At 42.3% G+C, this 20,422-nt stretch overlaps 1 protein-coding gene across 1 annotated transcript in view; it reads right to left on the bottom strand.

The window, feature by feature from the left end:
• The window catches only part of LOC311137204 (ras-related protein Rab-26-like), a 156,408-nt gene that overhangs the window by 92,109 nt on the left and 43,877 nt on the right, over positions 1-20,422 (bottom strand). The window contains exon 3 of the mRNA XM_084171564.1: positions 5,997-6,038. Within this exon, the coding sequence (XP_084027690.1) occupies positions 5,997-6,038 (42 nt within the window). The remainder of the gene's footprint in view (positions 1-5,996; positions 6,039-20,422) is intronic.

Below are 20,422 nucleotides of genomic sequence, written 5' to 3'. Positions count from 1 at the left end.
CACTGACTTTACTGATAGCTACTTTATTGAGGATAAATGTACTTATGTGGTTGTCCCACCTAGCTATCTTAAGGTGAATGCACCAGAGGTGGGACAAAGTCATTGTTATGCAAGTCACAAGTAAGTCTCAAGTCTTTGCCCTCGAGTCCCGAGTCAAGTCGAGTCAAAGATGAGGCAAGTCCCAAGTCGAGTCAAAAGTCAAAGCCATCAAGTCTCAAGTCGAGTCCAAAGTCCTACCATTTTAGTTTCGAGTCATTTCAAGTCCTCTTACCACAGAAATAAAATGTATACAAATCATGTATGTCTGTAAGATTTGTATTTATTTAAACCTTTTTATACAATAACATTAATCAAATACAGCAAAAAACATAACATTTAATTTTCACAAAAAAAATGCTTGTATTTGAACAGCATATTGCACTAGAACAATGCAGAGAGAGAGAGAGAGAGAGAGAGAGAGAGAGAGAGAGAGAGAGAGAGAGAGAGAGAGAGAGAGAGAGAAAATGGTTTACGGGGAAGGACAAACACCAAAGCTCTGGAAGTAAAAACAGTGTGGGAACCTGCACTGCAAATGAACAGATCTTACTCCATGTGAAACTCCTACCACAGGAGAGAGAGAGCTGTGTGGACAGGTGATGAGCAGAGAGTGAGTGTGTGTGCGCGCATGCGTGCTGTGGACAGGTGGAGGGAGGCCCCTATACTGCATTGCATTTGCAAAAGATCAAATTGGCCAAAAGTCTGTCAGTCATTTGTGCACGATGGGGACGCAGAATGATGCCACCATGGCTGAAAACTCGCTCCACTGGAGCACTAGAAGCAGGCACTGCCAAGACTCGGATGGCTACTTGAAAGAGTGAAGGAAGAGTCTTACTGTTCAGTGCCCAGAACAAAAGGGCATTCTGTCCTTCTGCCATGTCAATGTAGTGACTTAGCTGTACTGCTGGTGGGGTCCCAACATCCCTTTTCTGCCTCTTATGGTATGCAGCAAACAGCCCTTCTCCTTCCATGTCCTCTAGTTCTTCTTCAGCAGGCACCGGCACAGGCTGCTCTGTCTCTGCAGCATCTTGCAGGATCAATTCTAAAAATAAAAATAAAAACGTGTCACAACAGCAGAAACAAAAGAGCCCTTATTTCTGATGTTGATGATACTGTTCAAGACTGAAATTTTTTATTATTGTTAAAGTCAGATTAATATCACATTAGATCCTATATCAGATTAAGATCAAATTATTGTACGTTGCATTTAAGTTGCATTGCAAGTCAATAATATTTACCTTTAACTCGTTGTGCCACCTCTGCCTTGATGTCACGGTTGACCAGCACATGGGGCTCAATCCACAGCAGACAAAAGGCTGGATCCAAGGCAGCTGCTTTCAGGTAGACTGTGTCTGAAAAGGGGGCAGTGATCCCTTCTTGAGACTGGGCCATTTTTACATTAATGAAGATCCCAAGAAATCTTTTTTTCAGGGATGCCTGCAGACCTCTGACCAGGCCACTCAGGAAACGAACTTGAGGCTTCAGCTTCTCAAGATGGTGATTGAGGGACAAGATGGATGGAACAACTGCACTGATTGTAATGACTTTCTCCCCCTGTGTCAAATCAGTTGCTTCTCCGAACGGTTTTAAGATGTCCACCAACTCCTTCAGCAGATTCCACTCTCGTGGTGTGAATGACAGTTCTTTATGCCCGGCCTTCTCAAGAACTGCGCAGAGCTTTTGCTGATCACAATGAAGGACTGCTTTTACCTGCCGCAGTGTGGAATTCCACCTCGTGCTCACTGCAGCAGGGATGCCTCTGTGCTCCCCAAATTCACCATCGAAGATGTCTTTAAACGTTGTGCTTGTGTGGAGCAGGGAGCTAAGTTTTGATAACTTGGAGAGAGAAGGACATGCCGCTTTTGTTTCTTTCAAACCGTCTCCCACAACCAGCTGCAATGTGTGTGCAAAACACTGCAGGCGCTGTTTCTTTGCCATAGCAGCATCGACGGTTTGCTGGTCTTCTTGGGTTAAGTCATGCCATAGCTCAGGATCATCAAGATTATCTCCAGCATCTTCATCTTCCTCCTGTTCGCTGGGGAAGCAGACTGTAAATGCCTTGCGCATGTTAGCAGCATTGTCACTAATTATATAGTCCAATTTAGCTTTGATGTTGTATTCATCACATATTGCCTCAAATTGGTCACAGATTCGCTCTGCTGTGTGAGAGCCTTTGAAGCGGTTGCAGGCCAAGAGATTAGTCTTTAGCTGTACCCTCTCTGCATCTCGCTCCATCCAGTGCACAGTGACACCAAGGAATCCCCTCATCTTTCGATCAGACCAAATGTCCACAGTGACTGAAACATGGTCAGTGTTGCTCAATTGAGTTTTTAACTTTGACCGTCTCTCCTCAGCAAGGCTCTCTGTTTTTGTGGTCAGCGTTCGGCGACATACTGGGGTATACTTGCTGTCCAGCACAGCCAGAAAGTGACGAAAGCTCTTATTTTCCACAATAGACAGAGGGAAATTGCAATCAATAATCAAGTCAGACAGTATCGCATTGGAGATGGCCTTCTGCTGTGGGTGGGTCAGGCTGTAACGCCCTACACGAGTGTCAAGGAATTGTGAGATTGAAGGCTGTTGTGGTTCATCTACGATGATTTTGTTCATCTGGTATTCTTCATACCTGTAACAGAGAAGAATATGAAACAGATGTCAGAAAATCCTTTACAGCCACACATGTTGTATTTGAAACTACTCTTTACTCATATCAATGTTGTTGTGTTAATATTCATTGCCTATTGTACACTACGGTTTACGATAATACATTTCAGTGTCAGTGTATGCAATATTAAGAATATTTTCACTGCTTCAAAATTCATAAGAAAGCCCTTTCCCTCAAGAAACTGAAGTCATATGCTTTATAGCAGTGGTTTTCAAAGTGGGGACGGGGACCCTTGGGTGCCGCGAGGGGGTTCTAGGGGGGCCATGGCAAGTTGGCATGAAAAGTATAGAAAAACAAAATAATTGAATAAATTAAATAACTAAAGTAAACCAAATTAAACCAAAAATAAGCTAAACAATATTCCCATTAGTTAAGAACTGCACTATAATAATCTATTGCATCTCTGAACATTACTACTATAATCGTTATTATTTTATTATATACTGTATATATCCCAGTGGTGCGCTGCCTCACAGACCTACTGTAGACTACGGTAGCACTCTGTCCATGCGCTGTCTGCTGTTTGGGCATGATATGAAAAGGGAAGGCTAATGGTGGATCTACTGTGACTGTGTTATTATTTTCCTCTTTACAATGTATACGTCTTACTATGTTTCCTGTTGTACTTGGATGGGTTTAGGGATGCACCAACTACATCCGAGTTGTGAAAGGGGGTGCATTCATTGTTTAATTGTGATATTTTGTCTTCAGCGACAGTTCAGCTTAGTTGTGATTAACCAAAATTACATAAACGACCTCAATGAGGCAGCACACCAGCAACTCTGAAACTGAATTCTAAAACGCTTAACGTGAAAAACGCTTAACGTTGCTTAATGCTTAATATACTAAGACAGTAATATTATAAGACCAAACTCTGCAAATATCATATTAATAAAGCATACTATGTACAAAACATCAGATGAGCCCAGAATACATAGTAGCCTACATAAGACATGTTAAGCCTTTTCTTATAATGGTTTTCTATGGGAGGAAAACACTTAACGTGTTGTTAAACGTGTTTGCGTTCATATTCTGGCCTCATCTGATGTTTTGTACATTTAGTATACTTTATTAATATGATATTTATAGTTTGGTCTTTTAATATTACTGTCTCAGTATATTAAGACACGTTAAGCCTTTTCTTATAATAGTTTTCTATGGGAGGAAAACGCAACGTGTTATTAAACGTGTTTGCGTTCATATTCTGGGCTCATCTGATGTTTTGTACATAGTATACTTTATTAATATGATATTTACAGAGTTTGGTCTTTTAATAACACTGTCTTAGTACATTAAAGAACGTTAAGCGTTTTTCACGAAAGCGTTTTAGAATGTCCATATAATAGCAGTTCAAAAATCCATATTTTTGTAAGCATGAACCAGCAAGGGAGACGTGCGTTTGTCTCGTTGATACAGTAAATATGCAGCAGCTAGCTAGTAAGTTACGGTACATCCGATAAGGTGCGTAGCATTCGTTCAAAACTTACCTTTCTTTGTGCAACTTCAGGTGTCGAACAAAGTTGGACGTTGTGGCAGCTCCGTCTGTAATCTTCGATCCGCATGTTTTGCAGATTGCAACTCGTTTTTTGTCGACTACCTCGTAATTTTTATAGCCAAACCAAACTATCTTCGGTATCATTTTGACAACTGGCGCGTTGTTGCTTGATGTGCTTCATTGGTTGTCTTGCAATGTGCCTGCTTAGATGCTGTCGAATCAAAACAACGTGGGACTACAGTGATTGGATAACGTGCAGGCAGCGCGCGCTCTCTGTATGCATACAGGTGGATGGTGCACATTTTTTTCACAGATGCAGATAAACGGAGAGCGGCGCGGCCGTGTGAAAAAAATTTTCCCCAGTTTTCATGGGAAGTAGCAAGTCTTCTCGAGTCATAAGGCGCAAGTCCAAGTGAAGTCACGAGTCATTGATGTTAAAGTCCAAGTCGAGTTGCAAGTCTTTGTACATTTTGTCGAGTCGAGTCTGAAGTCATCAAATTCATGACTCGAGTCTGACTCGAGTCCAAGTCACATGACTCGAGTCCACACCTCTGGAATGCACTAACTGTAAGTCGCTCTGGATAAAAGCGTCTGTTAACTGACTAAAATGTCAAATTTAATGAGAGACGGGGTGAGGGTATGAATACTAAATGTAGAGAGAAGGGAAGGCAAGGGAGATGAGACAGACAGACACATAGATACAAAGGCGTGGACACACAGACACACACAGACATGCAAACATGCAAGTATATACACACACAAGTGAACACATGCATGCACACACAGACACACACAGATTGATATCCATTCCTTTCATCTGACAGCTATGCCAAAGGTTCTGTCAGTTATATTCATGTAGACAATAACCTGTTACATGGAAGATGGCCAACACATCACAAAGTGTGGAACAATTGCAGTCATGTTCAGTCTATCATGATTACCTTTCCTACTTTCAAAGAACTTCAGCTTCTTTTATGTGAAATCAGGTTGACACCAGAAGTGTGATTGGTGTCTTTGAACTAAGCAATGGACACAAACAGCTCCTATCTTCTGCAATGCAGGACATTTAAAACATGTAGTGTATTTGAGGTTTAAAAAGGCTTTTGAAGTTTGTAATTTCCACTTTGAAATTTTAGACTTGATTTTCCCTTACGAAAAATGTATCAACCCCTAAAAAACATGTCTCTTAATAAATCACATTTCCTGTTGCTGCAGGATTCTATTCCTGCTGTAGCAAACTGGCTCTTATTAAAATCCTACATCTGCATGATTACAGATTACACAATACTGTGTGTGTCTGTCTGACAAACAGAACAGAATAAACCTAATGGACAGTGTAATATCTACAGAGAGTCTTCAGGCTACGTCTCAAATGGCGCCCCATTTCCTTTATAGTGCACTACTTTTGACCAGAACCCTATGGGCCTTGGTCAAAAGTAACACACTAAATAGGGAATAGGGTGCGATTTGGGACAATGTCTTCAGTCTGGAACCCAGCGGGGCTAATCGACTGTTAGAGATAAACGATGGACTTCATTAAAGCCTTGTTTAAGCTGACGTCATCCTACCTCTGTCTGTCGGGGGATGGAGACATATGCAGAGTATTTTCACAGAGAGGACAATGCTGGAACAGCAGAATATTGGCATCTGCTGACACTGACAGTGATTTGGCACACACAAACACACACACACACACACACACACACAGATACAAACAGACAGCAAGACAGCTGAACAAACACACACTATTCAATAATGAAATGAAATTGCGATAAAGTTAAAAAAAGCTATTTGTCTTACCTGCAGCTTGACCTTCAGCGCATCAATGATCAACACTTTGTTCTGAAAGACAAAGGACAGGACATGTTTATATAACAGTATGAAGATTCTTGCTTGGAGACAACATGTTATGAAGTGAAAGATTATTGGAAGGATATTGAGTTTTCCACTTTATTTACATGCTCAGGGTGTGTAAGTGTGTCCCCACTAGGTTGACTTTGATCACTGCTATCACCAGTATAACTGTCCTGGCAGGGTCCGTACGGCTCACACACTGCTGCCTGGCTGTTACACAATGTTTCATCACCTCAGCCATGGCTAAGCAGTTTTGGCCAACACTGCTATGACAAACACATGTTGGTATGCGGGCACACACACACACAAGCATGCAGGCGCATGTACACATATATGCATGCAGGTGCACATTCACACACACACACACACACACACACACACACACACACACACACACACACACACACACACACACACACACACACACACACACACACACACACACACACACAGAGTGAGTTACAGTGGCATTAAGGGTCACAGTCAAGGCTATCACGTTGTGTCTTGATCATTCGGTTAGCCCTATATGGGGCAGGTTACAGTGTCCTGTAGTAGACAGTCAGATAGACAGACAGTCACACCTCAGTAGCCTGGTGTTAATGTTACTGCTCTGCTGTTAAACTGTCTCTATGGGGATATGACTGTATTACAGCTAATGGGAGACTGTATGGAGCAGCTGTTTCACAGCACGATGATCTGATGCTAGGTGTGAATCCAGGCTGTCAATTTGCAGTTTGACGGTTAACTGTAAATCAATTAGAAACAATGTGAGACAGAGAAATACGACAAACTTGTTTTGTTTTGTTTGTGCAAATGACAACATGGAAGTTCAGTGAGTGGATCGGTGAAAAGAAAGCTGACTGGATTCTTCAGGGATCCCATCCATTTAGGACCTTGACGGAAGAGTGGAGAAGTAGGGAGAGGCGAGGTTTAGAGAGGAAGTCTGAGCTGGCCAATGACATACTGGATCCAACAACAACAGGGTTGCCACCACCAATTAAAACGTGTGTTTTCTGAACCATGAGTGAGGAGAAGAGGAGTGTGAAGGAGGGGAGAAAGATGAAAGGGATGAGCGACAGGTAAGGGCACATATAATAAAGTGGATGAGGAATATAGACCTTCAGTACACTATGATGAGGTTATGTCAGACCAGTCTAACAGCAAGAACATGAGTCCTGAGAGACTGTGGAGTCCTTCTGCCTTCAATTACACTGTTGAATGTGTCACTGATATAAAAATATGGATGGCACAAAACTTTCTACAGCTGAACCAAGACAGAACTGAAGTTCTGGTTATTGGTGCTAAGGCCCATAGAGAGAAACTGACATCACTTTTACATTCTCTGGCACTAGATGCCACCCACCAGGCTAAAAACATAAGTGTGGTTTTAGACTAACCTACATTTTGAGGCCCGTTATGTGACAAAATCAGCTTTTTAGCACTTCAGAAATATTGCCAAAGTGCGTCCGTTTTTCTGTCAGGCCCACACTGAGAGACTAATGCATGGTTTTATCACTAGCAGGCTTGATTATTGCAATGCTCTCCTGTCTGGTCTTCCAAATGTATTCTAAATGCAGCAGCACGTGCGCTTACTAAGACCAGAAGGTGAGCACACATAACACCTATTTCAAAGTCCCTGCAATGGTTGCCTGGTAGTTTTAGAATGGATTTTAAAATAGCTTTATTGATTTTTAAAGAACTATGTGATCTTGCACCCAAATACATGTCTGACATGCTTGTAAGATATGTGCTCGGTCCCTTAGATCCTCTGGCACAGGCCTTTTAGTTGTTGCACAGGTCAGAACCCAAATGCTTGGTGAGGCTGCCTTCAGCCACTACGGTTCTGGCCTTTGGAACAGCCTGCCGTAGACACACCTTTTTAGCCGTGCTTTTACTTAGGATGCTTTTAGTCATACTATCTATTTTATTTACTTGATCCCACTCGATATATCTTAATTATTTTGATTCATTTTAATCCATTAGACTCTCGGGTCCACTGTTGTTGTGTTATTGTCTTACCATTTTAATTTGTCTAATTTTAGGAAATAGTGTTTTTATCTTTCTCACCTTTTGTTATTTTATTTTTTAAGCACTTGAAATGCATCCCCTGTAAGAAATGTGCTCTATAAAGAAAGTTTGATTTGATTTGAGGAGTAACGGCAGCCTGGTCGACTAAGAAGAACTGGCTGAATGAAAGTCCAAACTGTAAAAAAAAACGCTGTAGTTTCTTCTATAAGGATAAGCTGAATCAAAAAGATTGGAAACGTTAAGACACGGTTGTGACTTTCTGCTAACACGGTGTTGTATCGTGCAAGGTGCTGCTACGTGTTGAGGTGTTGTTGTCTTGATCGTTGTGTGGGGATTTGTTTTCTCATAGCTGGATGTGATGAATAGCTTAGAAGGAATGCATTGGTGATTAAACATAGAAGGTTTGTACTGTACTGATATAAATTGTTTTACATAACAAGCTGTGATTCATGTGAGGAACGTTAGGGGGTAGGATGAGATAAGAACTTGTGTCTCAAAATACTAGACTACACTGCTCTTTGTTGTCTGTGAACCGTCCAAGGACGTGTACTGCAAAAGTGCTGACTTTCTGGATAAGTTGCAAAACAACTAGATGCCTGGCAACAGTGTGCAACAGTGGAGCGCCAAGAGGCTGGGACCAGCCTGAGCGCCAGCGATAGGTTGGGCAAGTCTAAACCACGCCCAACCTCTACCCTGATAGGCCCAGCAGGGAGCGGGAACTATCTCTGTCAGAGTATTTTAAGAAGAACTCATAACAATGGCTTAGTTCTCTGAGTGCCCTGCGTGGTATTTCAGTGGACCCGTATATACGAACATCATATTTACCATTGAAGTGTTTGCATTAATTAAAATACTAGTCTATTTTAGAAGACGTGTATTGACCTCTTTTGTTCCTAATACCAGATTTGAATTGACGCAACTTAACAGTTGTCTCGGTCTTGCTGTCCTTACTATCTTTTATGCTCCTGTTTAAAAAGCTATTTTATGTGGCTGTGGCTGAGCAGAGAGAACTCTGAAAGAAATCCCTGGAAAGAGTCTAGAGGGAGGAGTTCAGAGAGAGAGAAATGAAAGAACAACTTCTAAAAAGTGGAAGATTTATTTCCTTCCTTGTGTGGAGGAAGAAGCTCTGATTACTAAACCTGAACCAAGACTCTTCTCTTTCCTCATGCATTCTCTCTCCTTGATCTCTGCTCTCTCTCTGTCTCTCTTTCTCCCTGTCGTTTTCTACCATTCTCTCCCCTCTCTCTTTCTCTGCCATTCTCTCTCATAACTTACTCTCTCACTCGTATTCTCTTGCTCTCTTTCTCTCTCTCCATGCTGTCAGTAGTATTAGTGATGGAGACTGCGTCGCCGTCATTTTTCTCAGACTCAGTGAGAATTCTGTCCCTGGCAGCATCGCACAATGCACATGTATCCTGACGATGAGAAACGCTTCCGTCAGTCGGATGCCTCTGCATTCCTCAGGTGTGTATGAGAGCACCTGTTGTGTTTATAGATGCCTGTGTATTGATCATTACACACGCACATGCGTGACATCCTTATTCAAATGGATCTGTGATGTATGGACGGCCGGCCATATTGAGTGTACACATGAGGGTGTAGTTAAACTGCCGTGGTCTAAGGTGCTTTTTACAATTCTAGGGTTTCCATGGAAGCTACCCCCATGCTGTGAGGTGAACCTAAAACTAATGTCCTGACACTAATTATATCTACAACACTGTAAAACTCTATAATAGGGTGCAGTCATTTACATAAATCACCTAGATTGCATTCAAGCAGGCATTAGCCAAACATAATTAAATAATGAACACTTTAATTACCACTGGCCAGACAGGGCTGATTATATTAGCACTTAATGTTTGAGCTGGGAGAGAAAAAGAAACAGAGAGAGGAGAGACTTAAATCTATACCTGTCCCATGTCATAAAAATGTAGTGCAATGAGTTTTTCTTAATCAGCGCAGCAGGTAGCCTAACGGTTAGAGCGTTGGGCCAGTAACAGAATACACAAGGTGAAAAATCTGTTGATGTCGACTTAACCCTACTACTATGGCGGACCCTGTAAAACAACACATTTCACTGCACATATCTGGTGTATGTGACAATAAAACATCTCCTTTTTTATGCGGCGAGAAGAAACTCCTGGCCCTACTCATTTCTGCAGGTGTGGAGTTTTCTTACTAATTCTCCTCACCTTGTGTGACGCAGACAGTCATGAGGCTAGCTGCCATGTTAGCTTAGTGCTGTGCCAACAAGCCTGGAGGAAATGGACCTGTGTTTGCGATAACAGACACACGTGCAAGCACATGCACACTCACATACACATACACAAACAAAACACAGAAACACGCACACACATTCACACTCCTTCCTCTAAAGCATGAAACACACCGAGAATCTCACTGCCGATAGACTGCTGAGATGTACTTATCACAGTGGTAGGCCGTTCCTTCTCTTGCTAGAACAAAAGCAGTACCTGCTGCGTGCCGGATCCGGATAGCGACGAACCTACCAATTCTACTTGTAGAATCGCAATGCTCATCAGTCACCAACAACTTGACTTTGAGCACAAACATTTTCTCTGTACATCCATGGATGAGCCAGTCACACTTCATATGCAATGAAGCTACGGGATGGTAGCTAGCTAAGTGCACAGGCGTAATGCACACAACATTTAATACTTCTGCCAAGCTAGCTAACCACTGTAGCTAGTATTGATTTTATAATTAAATCACAATGGATTAGCTAGTTTCCATGAAACAGTGTTAGCTGCCGAGTTAGTGCAGTGTCCTTAGCTAGCTAGCTAATTGTTCTGCAAGCTAGCGAATATGCTAACATTAGCTAGCTAAACATTTGGCTATGGGCTGGCACTGGCAGTATGGAGTATGGAGAGTTAATTAAATTGTTCCTTCGTCATCTTGCTAGGTACAGTGCCTTGCAAAAGTATTCATCCCCCTTGGCGTTTTTCCTATTTTGTTGCATTACAACCTGTAATTTAAATGCACTTTTATTTGGATTTCATGTAATGGACATACACAAAATAGCCCAAATTGCTGAAGTGAAATGAAAAAAATTACTTGTTTCAAATAATTCTAAAGAATAAATCATGGAAAAGTGGTGCGGGCATATGTATTCACCCCCTTTGCTATTGTTATGATGATTTGTGATAATTCATTAATGTATGTAGAACTCATAAGCTGTATGTGGGACAGAGGACAAGGACAAGCCATGTGTTGTGTCGGTCACGGAGGGGAGGTCAGAAGGTCAGTGTGCCAAGATAGATTGGGGGCCACTGTTGCTAATCTTAGGAGGGGTGCATGATGGAATGGCCTGGCTAGGGTGCCACACGATACCAAGTAGGTGGATGATATGGTGGTAGATGAGTGACATTCAATGATGGTTAGCAACTGTGTGGGACAGAAGTAGATTGGGAGAGCATTATATAAACAGAGATATTTTGTATGGAAGTCATTCAGATGGCAGGAGGCTATGTCCATACCTCCTGTCATTGAATCCATTATTGTAACCATTAAATAATGACTGAATCAAATCTCCATCTGTGTAATATACTATCTTGCATCCTGAACTTCTCAATACCAGAAACTCATCATAACAGATTGGCATCTGAACGAACAGGATGCAGTTTACAGCCGAACTAACAGGTAAGCAGACTTTCATTTCTTTGATTATGTCAAAATCTGAGCTGTAACGAACGTTTAAAATCTATATTTTAAAGGGGAAGGATGAGTGGTATTGAATTATGTAAAGGGGTGTAAGGAGAATAGCAAATTAGAAGAAATGAAATGGTACTGTGATTCAAAATAGGGTGTGTTCAGATAAATGAGTGGAAAACGAAGGATATGATTGGGTTCAAGGCCCTTAATGTTTAAAGGCATTATAAATGATTGGGTTTAAGGCCCTTAATGTTTAAAGGCATTATAAATGATTGGGTTTGAGGCCCTTGATGTGTAAAAACATTATAAAGAGAGAGGTTTGAGGCCTTTAATGTGAAAAATCATTATAAAGTTGTTGAGGTTCAAGTCCTTAACAAGACGAGATTATAGACAGAGAGGTTTGAGGCCTTTAATGTGAAAAATCATTATAAAGTTGTTTAGGTTCAAGTCCTTAACGAGACGAAATAGGTTATGGACCTCTGATGTGTTGTATCACACATCAGGGGGGGGGGGGGGGGGGGGAAGACTCAGAGCAGATACAAGTGAACCTGTTGAATCATAGCACCAAAGACAAAATAGGCAAACAAAATTTTAATAAAGATCAAGGTGGGGATTTGATTCAAGTATTTGATTACTAATATTGCATGAACTAATAGAAGTAATGGATGGCCAGCTTATTAGACCGGTATCTGGAAAAACAGTCACCATTAAGAGTACATCAGAGCTTCATTTACCTCAGACAGAGAAAGGAAATTACGAAATTATTACAGGCAAATCCGCATTTAGAACAAGTCTCTTGTAAAAGTAGTGAAAATCAGACAATGTGCAAATGGATGTTAATTAAATTAGGGGTTTTCTATGTGGAACCATATCTTAGTGATAGGTCAGCATGGACAGATAATGACTATCCTCAAGACCTTAATTTTGTATCAGATGGTAAGACGACAAACCATTGTAATTGTGCTATTTGTGGGATGTCTGTGTCATTTCAATAGCATTGGGGCAATGGCATAGAGTAAACAAATCTGGGTTTCAGAGTGTAATTCTACTGTTGGTATGTGTTGCTTAGACAGATACTAGATTAAACGAGTGAGAATGGGGGCGTAATGTCAATCCATAAATTGGATATTGATACTATGGATATAAATTCAATATATGCTTGTCAACTACAGCAAATGTCAATTATTGCTTTTAGCCTACTTAGAAAGGACAGTTACCTAGATCTGCTGTATTCTAATAATGGCGGATTGGTGGTTTCACAAGAGCTGTGGCTATGATCTTAGTTGATAACAGGGGAAAATAAGGGTGTAGTGAAGACGCATAGAGAAGTGAATGTCTTATCTTAATGGGAAGTGAAGCAAGGGGACAAAGAGAATAAATAGAGTGTTAAACAAACACCAGTGATAATGAAGCAGTGTTGGAAGGAAGCAGAGTATGAAAAATAACATTGACTGAGGAATATACAGAAGTATTACTGACACAATATCGTAACAGATAAACTGAACCAAACATGAAGCTACTACAGCAATTTAGGATTGTGAAAGGTGTTAAGTTAGTTTTAAAACCCTACGATAGAGGTGAATGCAGAAACGCTGTTTGAGAATGGGTTTTATTTGGTCTAAGAATGGAAGAGTTTCCATGTTTTTGTCTGAGGGTGTTAGCGAATGGGGCTCACTGAACGTGAGAGAGCAGTAAGGGACATTATGGGTTACGTTTGGTGTACACGGATCAATGGTTGCTGACGAAGTCAAAGGGGGGTGAATGTTACCGGTGTGAAAGGGCTAGCTAGTTAGTGGTGCGAACTAGTGGCGTTTAGAGTGGTGACGTAACTTGCTCTGCGAGCTGGAAGTAGTTGTTTGCCTTACTTTGCAAGGACCGCAGAGTTTGTGGAGCGACGGGTAACGGTGCTTCGAGGGTGACTATTTTTAATGTGTGCAGAGGGTACCTGGTTCAAGCCCATGTAGGGAAGGAAGCAAAACTGTTATATTGATGCTGTTGACCTGAATCACTGGTTGAATTGATAAGATTATACGAAAGAGATTGTCTTACCAACCCATAGCGGATAGTAATTAAAGTTGCATCTCTGTGAATAGATGTTTTGTTTGTTTTGACTATAATTTCACAATAATTTGTCATCTGCTAAAGTACCGTTAGATGGAAAGACAGCGGTAGAGGATAATAGAGATTGTAGAGGGTTTTCTGTGTTTGAAAATAAAAGTAGGTTAATTGGGAGATGAGAAATGTTGAATTGGATTGTTTGACAAGGAAAGTAGGTTAATTGGGTGATGAGAAATATTGGATTGTTTGAATAGACTGTTATTAAAATAATGCTTTCTAGTTATGTGAATGAAAACATGTTATTAGGGAGTAGTGGTTTGTGGATAGAATTTACTAATGCCATGATTTAGTAAGATGGTAAGGTGGAGCACATATCCAGATAGTTGAATATGGAACGTTCTTTGACAATTTTTGATTATTATTATTAAATTCTATAGTTTGTTTAAACAACAGTGAGTTATGCAGACAGTTCATTAATTCTAACAACGATAATCTGTTTCTGGTATGTTGAACAATGGGAGGTAGTTTTTACTACTAGGCTGATGGAGTAGTAAACATTGTTTGTACGTTCTGAAGTTATTAAATAATAGGTTGTTATTTTAAAACATCAATGCAACAAGTGGAGATGATTACATTACCAGAAAGGGATTATAGGTTTATATTGGAAGGTGTAGTGAACTTAATGAAACGTGGTATTATCTGATGTGTTCTGAGTAGGAGTTTTTTGCTGTTGTTTTTTTTCTTTCCAGGATTGATGGAAGTCCCCTACAGTATATGTTAAGGGAGAAGTAGGAGACAACGTCTCAAACTATTTTTTTAATAGATGCCTGGGATAAAATATCACAGTTTCCTTACGCGGAGTAATTTATTATATAAATAAATAAAATAGGACATTTCGAGCGGTGACAGGAACAATATAAGGGGAAACAGATATTTCCTATGTTGTTGATCTAGTAACGATACTAGGATAATTTGATATGGGATCAAAAGGAGCCGGTTTAGGGCTTGAATAATCATTGTGAGAATTACAGAAGATGAAGTCTGAAGGGTAATCAATTAAAGATTGTCATTGTAAACTCAGAGAAACTTGAGTGGTTTTCATCTTTTGAGAGATTGTGTGTAATCTTCTTATGGAGTAGTTATGCGTGGTCCTCTGTAGCTCAGCTGGTAGAGCACGGCGCTTGTAACGCCAAGGTAGTGGGTTCGATCCCCGGGACCACCCATACACAAAAATGTATGCACGCATGACTGTAAGTCGCTTTGGATAAAAGCGTCTGCTAAATGGCATATTAATTAATTAATTTATGAGGAATTAGATTAAAACAAACCATTATTGATGTGAGATAGGACAGGGTATACAGTGAGGGAAAAAAATATTTGATCCCCTGCTGATTTTGTACGTTTGCCCACTGACAAGGAAATGATCAGTCTATAATTTTAATGGTAGGTTTATTTGAACAGTGAGAGACAGAATAACAACAAAAAAATCACATGTAAGAAATGTTATAAATTGATTTGCATTTTAATGAGGGAAATAAGTATTTGACCCCCTCTCAATCAGAAAGATTTCTGGCTCCCAGGTGTCTTTTATACAGGTAATGAGCTGAGATTAGGAGCACACTCTTAAAGGGAGTGCTCCTAATCTCAGTTTGTTACCTGTATAAAAGACACCTGTCCACAGAAGCAATCAATCAATCAGATTCCAAACTCTCCACCATGGCCAAGACCAAAGAGCTCTCCAAGGATGTCAGGGACAAGATTGTAGACCTACACAAGGCTGGAATGGGCTACAACATCATTGCCAAGCAGCTTGGTGAGAAGGTGACAACAGTTGGTGCGATTATTCGCAAATGGAAGAAACACAAAAGACTGTCAATCTCCCTCGGCCTGGGGCTCAATGCAAGATCTCACCTCGTGGAGTTGCAATGATCATGTGAACGGTGAGGAATCAGCCCAGAACTACACGGGAGGATCTTGTCAATGATCTCAAGGCAGCTGGGACCATAGTCACCAAGAAAACAATTGGTAACACACTACGCCGTGAAGGACTGAAATCCTGCAGCGCCCGCAAGGTCCCCCTGCTCAAGAAAGCACATATACAGGGCCGTCTGAAGTTTGCCAATGAACATCTGAATGATTCAGAGGAGAACTGGGTGAAAGTGTTGTGGTCAGATGAGACCAAAATCGAGCTCTTTGGCATCAACTCAACTCGCCGTGTTTGGAGGAGGAGGAATGCTGCCTATGAACCCAAGAACACCACCCCCACCGTCAAACATGGAGGTGGAAACATTATGCTTTGGGGGTGTTTTCTGCTAAGGGGACAGGACAACTTCACCGCATCAAAGTGACGATGGACGGGGCCATGTACCGTCAAATCTTGGGTGAGAACCTCCTTCCCTCAGCCAGGGCATTGAAAATGGGTCGTGGATGGGTATTCCAGCATGACAATGACCCAAAACACACGGCCAAGGCAACAAAGGAGTGGCTCAAGAAGCAGCACATTAAGGTCCTGGAGTGGCCTAGCCAGTCTCCAGACCTTAATCCCATAGAAAATCTGTGGAGGGAGCTGAAGGTTTGAGTTGCCAAACTTCAGCCTCGAAACCTTAATGACTTGGAGAAGATCTGCAAAGAGGAGTCGAACAAAATCCCTCCTGAGATGTGTGCAAACCTGGTGGCCAACTACAAGAAACGTCTGACCTCTGTGATTGCCAACAAGGGTTTTGCCACCAAGTACTAAGTCATGTTTTGCAGAGGGATCAAATACTTATTTCCCTCATTAAAATGCAAATCAATTTATAACATTTTTGACATGCGTTTTTCTGGATTTTTTTGTTGTTATTCTGTCTCTCACTGTTCAAATAAACATACCATTAAAATTATAGACTGATCATGTCTTTGTCAGTGGGCAAACGTACAAAATCAGCAGGGGATCAAATACTTTTTTCCCTCACTGTATATGCATCTGTTGACCAAGATGGCGTAGCAGTGCGGTCGTGTACTCTTGTTTTTCTGTGTAAATAGCCAGTTTTTTGTATTTTTTAGTATTTTTCATACATATTTCCCTATCACACTTTTCATCCTTCTACTGAATATACTTTCCTGCAACCCGCCTCACTCAATGTGTAACGGATTCTATTATTGACTTACCTTTTATCTAGAATTTCCAGTTGAAACTAGCTAGCCAGCTAACTAGCTACTTGCTATTAGCCACCGTTAGTGGTTTTCACCCAGAACATTGGATTTTCTGCCGGAATAACTGAATCACTGGACATTAACACCGGATACCTCTGTAGCTCAATTGGTAGAGCGCCATGCTTCTGTAGCTTAACTGGTAGAGCATGGTGCTTGTAACGCCAGGGTAGTGGGTTCGATCCCCGGGACCACCCATACGTTAAAATGTTATGCACACATGACTGTAAGTCGCTTTGGATAAAAGCGTCTGCTAAATGGCATATTATTATTATTATTATTATTATGGCTACCATTACAGCTCCATCTAGTTGTCGCACCGGGGATAAGTTGTTGACAACTGCAGTATTTTAGCTATGCCTTACCCTTTTCCTAACCTTAACCTCATTCTCCTAGCCTGCCACGTTAGTTATCCTAACCTGCCACGTTAGTTCTCCTAGCCTGCCACGTTAGTTCTCCTAGCCTGCCATGTTAGTTCTCCTAACCTGCCACGTTAGTTCTCCTAGCCTGCCACGTTAGTTCTCCTAACCTGCCACGTTAGTTCTCCTAGCCTGCACGTTAGTTCTCCTAGCCTGCCACGTTAGTTCTCCTAGCCTGCCACGTTAGTTCTCCTAACCTGCCACGTTAGTTCTCCTAGCCTGCCACGTTAGTTCTCCTAACCTGCCACGTTAGTTCTCCTAACCTGCCACGTTAGTTATCCTAACCTGCCACGTTAGTTCTCCTAGCCTGCCACGTTAGTTCTCCTAGCCTGCCACATTAGTTATCCTAACCTGCTATGTAAACGAACCACCAGTGCCGACAAACCATCAGTATCACCACACCTGCCGTCCCCAAATCGCACGAGAAAGAAAGGCAGGGAGACAACATCAGAGATTATGGAGGAATTACAGGTAACTGCCAAAATAAAAGAAACACCAACATAGTGTTTTAATAGGCGTTGGGCCACGAAGAGCCGCCAGCACAGCTTAAATGCACCTTGGCATTGATTCTACAAGTGTCTGGAACTCTATTGGAGGGATGCAACATCATTCTTCCACAAGAAATGCCATAATTTGGTGTTTTGTTGATGGTGGTGGAAAACGCTGTCTCAGGCACCGCTCCAGAATCTCCCATAAGTGTTCAATTGGGGTTGAGAACTGGTGACAGACGGCCATGGCATATGGTTTACATAGTTTTCATGCTCATCAAACCCCTGTGCACTGTGGCTAGCGCGTTGTCATCCTGGAAGAGACCACTCCCATCAGGATAGAAATGATTCACCATGGGTTGAAGGTGGTCACTCAGAATGGCTGTGTTATTGCCGTTTACCTTTCCCTCTAAGGGGTTGAGTGGACCTAAACCTTGCCAGGAAATTGCACCCCACACCATAACAGACCTGCCAGAACCCTCATTTGCTTGATCGTTTGCCTGTGTTTTGCAATTGCTTTCTCTTAAACCACCTTTGGGTTTACCAGAGATTCGTTCTGGCTGGAGTCATCACTAGCTTCCATAGCCACAAAGTCATAATTATGGCAAAACCCTGCCTATTTCTAAATGCAACCCTGACCACACTGCTAACCTTATGCCTATCCCTAACCTTAAATTAATATTTACAATATAGCCAATTTTTTGATTATGGAATCTAGTGGAACCCCCCAGGAAGTCCAGTAAAAATAAAAAGCGGCACTGTTGCCTCTAGTGCGTTAGGTGGCGACTTAGGTGGCGACATTGCGCTATTTGGCTCCAATACTACAAAGAAGAAGAAAGCGTCCCATCGTGGTTGCGCCCTCAGCCAATGATAGACCTAGGGTTGCATGAGAGGGTAAGAGCAGGTGAGGTAGGAGTGGATCCAGTAGATATTGTGAGTGAACATTTAAGAACTCAGTACTATGCTGTCTTGAATATATTTACTGATGGATCTAAGGACCCTAAAACAGGGAGGACAGGTGCAGCTTTTAGTGTTCCTGAGTTTAAGGTGGCAGTGATGAAAAGAGCAATTGATCATTTATCCTTATACACAATGGAGTTGTTGGCCATACTATAGGCTGCAGAGTGGGTGGAGCAGGTGAGGCCAGACACGGTAGTCATCTGCTCTGACTTATGTGCTGCACTGATGATCTTAAATTCATTTGTGTCACGGAGCAGACAAGATGTATTGTCTGAGATTTTGCAGTGCCTGTTTAGGGTGAGACAGATGGGGGTATTTGTGAGGTTCTTCTGGGTACCAGCTCATGTGGGAGTATAGGGGAATGAGGAGGTGGGTGTTCTTGCCAAGCAGGTGCTCAAATATCCTAGTGTTGAAATGGAATAGTCAAATCAGTAAAGCAAAAACCAAGGGGTTAATAAGAATAGTGGTCAAAAACAAATGGCAAGAGTTGTGGGGGAAAGGGAAGACCTGTATAAGATCCAGGAAAAGGTGGAGGCAGGGAGGTCCTCAGGTCCAGAGAGAAGGGAGGAAGTGTAATTAAAGGTGGGGGCAGGGAGGTCCTCAGGTCCAGAGAGAAGGGAGGAAGTGTAATAAAAGGTGGAGGCAGGGAGGTCCTCAGGTCCAGAGAGAAGGGAGGAAGTGTAATAAAAGGTGGGGGCAGGGAGGTCCTCAGGTCCAGAGAGAAGGGAGGAAGTGTAATAAAAGGTGGGGGCAGGGAGGTCCTCAGGTCCAGAGAGAAGGGAGGAAGTGTAATTAAAGGTGGGGGCAGGGAGGTCCTCAGGTCCAGAGAGAAGGGAGGAAGTGTAATAAAAGGTGGGGGCAGGGAGGTCCTCAGGTCCAGAGAGAAGGGAGGAAGTGTAATAAAAGGTGGGGGCAGGGAGGTCCTCAGGTCCAGAGAGAAGGGAGGAAGTGTAATAAAAGGTGGAGGCAGGGAGGTCCTCAGGTCCAGAGAGAAGGGAGGAAGTGTAATAAAAGGTGGAGGCAGGGAGGTCCTCAGGTCCAGAGAGAAGGGAGGAAGTGTAATAAAAGGTGGAGGCAGGTGGGGGCAGGTGGGGGCATGGAGGTCCTCAGGTCCAGAGAGAAGGGAGGAAGTGTAATAAAAGGTGGGGGCAGGGAGGTCCTCAGGTCCAGAGAGAAGGGAGGAAGTGTAATAAAAGGTGGGGGCAGGGAGGTCCTCAGGTCCAGAGAGAAGGGAGGAAGTGTAATAAAAGGTGGGGGCAGGGAGGTCGTCAGGTCCAGAGAGAAGGGAGGAAGTGTAATAAAAGGTGGGGGCAGGGAGGTCCTCAGGTCCAGAGAGAAGGGAGGAAGTGTAATAAAAGGTGGGGGCAGGGAGGTCCTCAGGTCCAGAGAGAAGGGAGGAAGTGTAATAAAAGGTGGAGGCAGGGAGGTCCTCAGGTCCAGAGAGAAGGGAGGAAGTGTAATAAAAGGTGGGGGCAGGGAGGTCCTCAGGTCCAGAGAGAAGGGAGGAAGTGTAATAAAAGGTGGGGGCAGGGAGGTCCTCAGGTCCAGAGAGAAGGGA

This window comes from Coregonus lavaretus (genome assembly GCF_964263955.1).
Source record: "Coregonus lavaretus genome assembly, chromosome: 1".
NCBI lineage: Eukaryota > Metazoa > Chordata > Actinopteri > Salmoniformes > Salmonidae > Coregonus > Coregonus lavaretus.
Note: the sequence above shows the minus strand (reverse complement) of the source record. Positions and strands in the feature narration are given on the sequence as shown.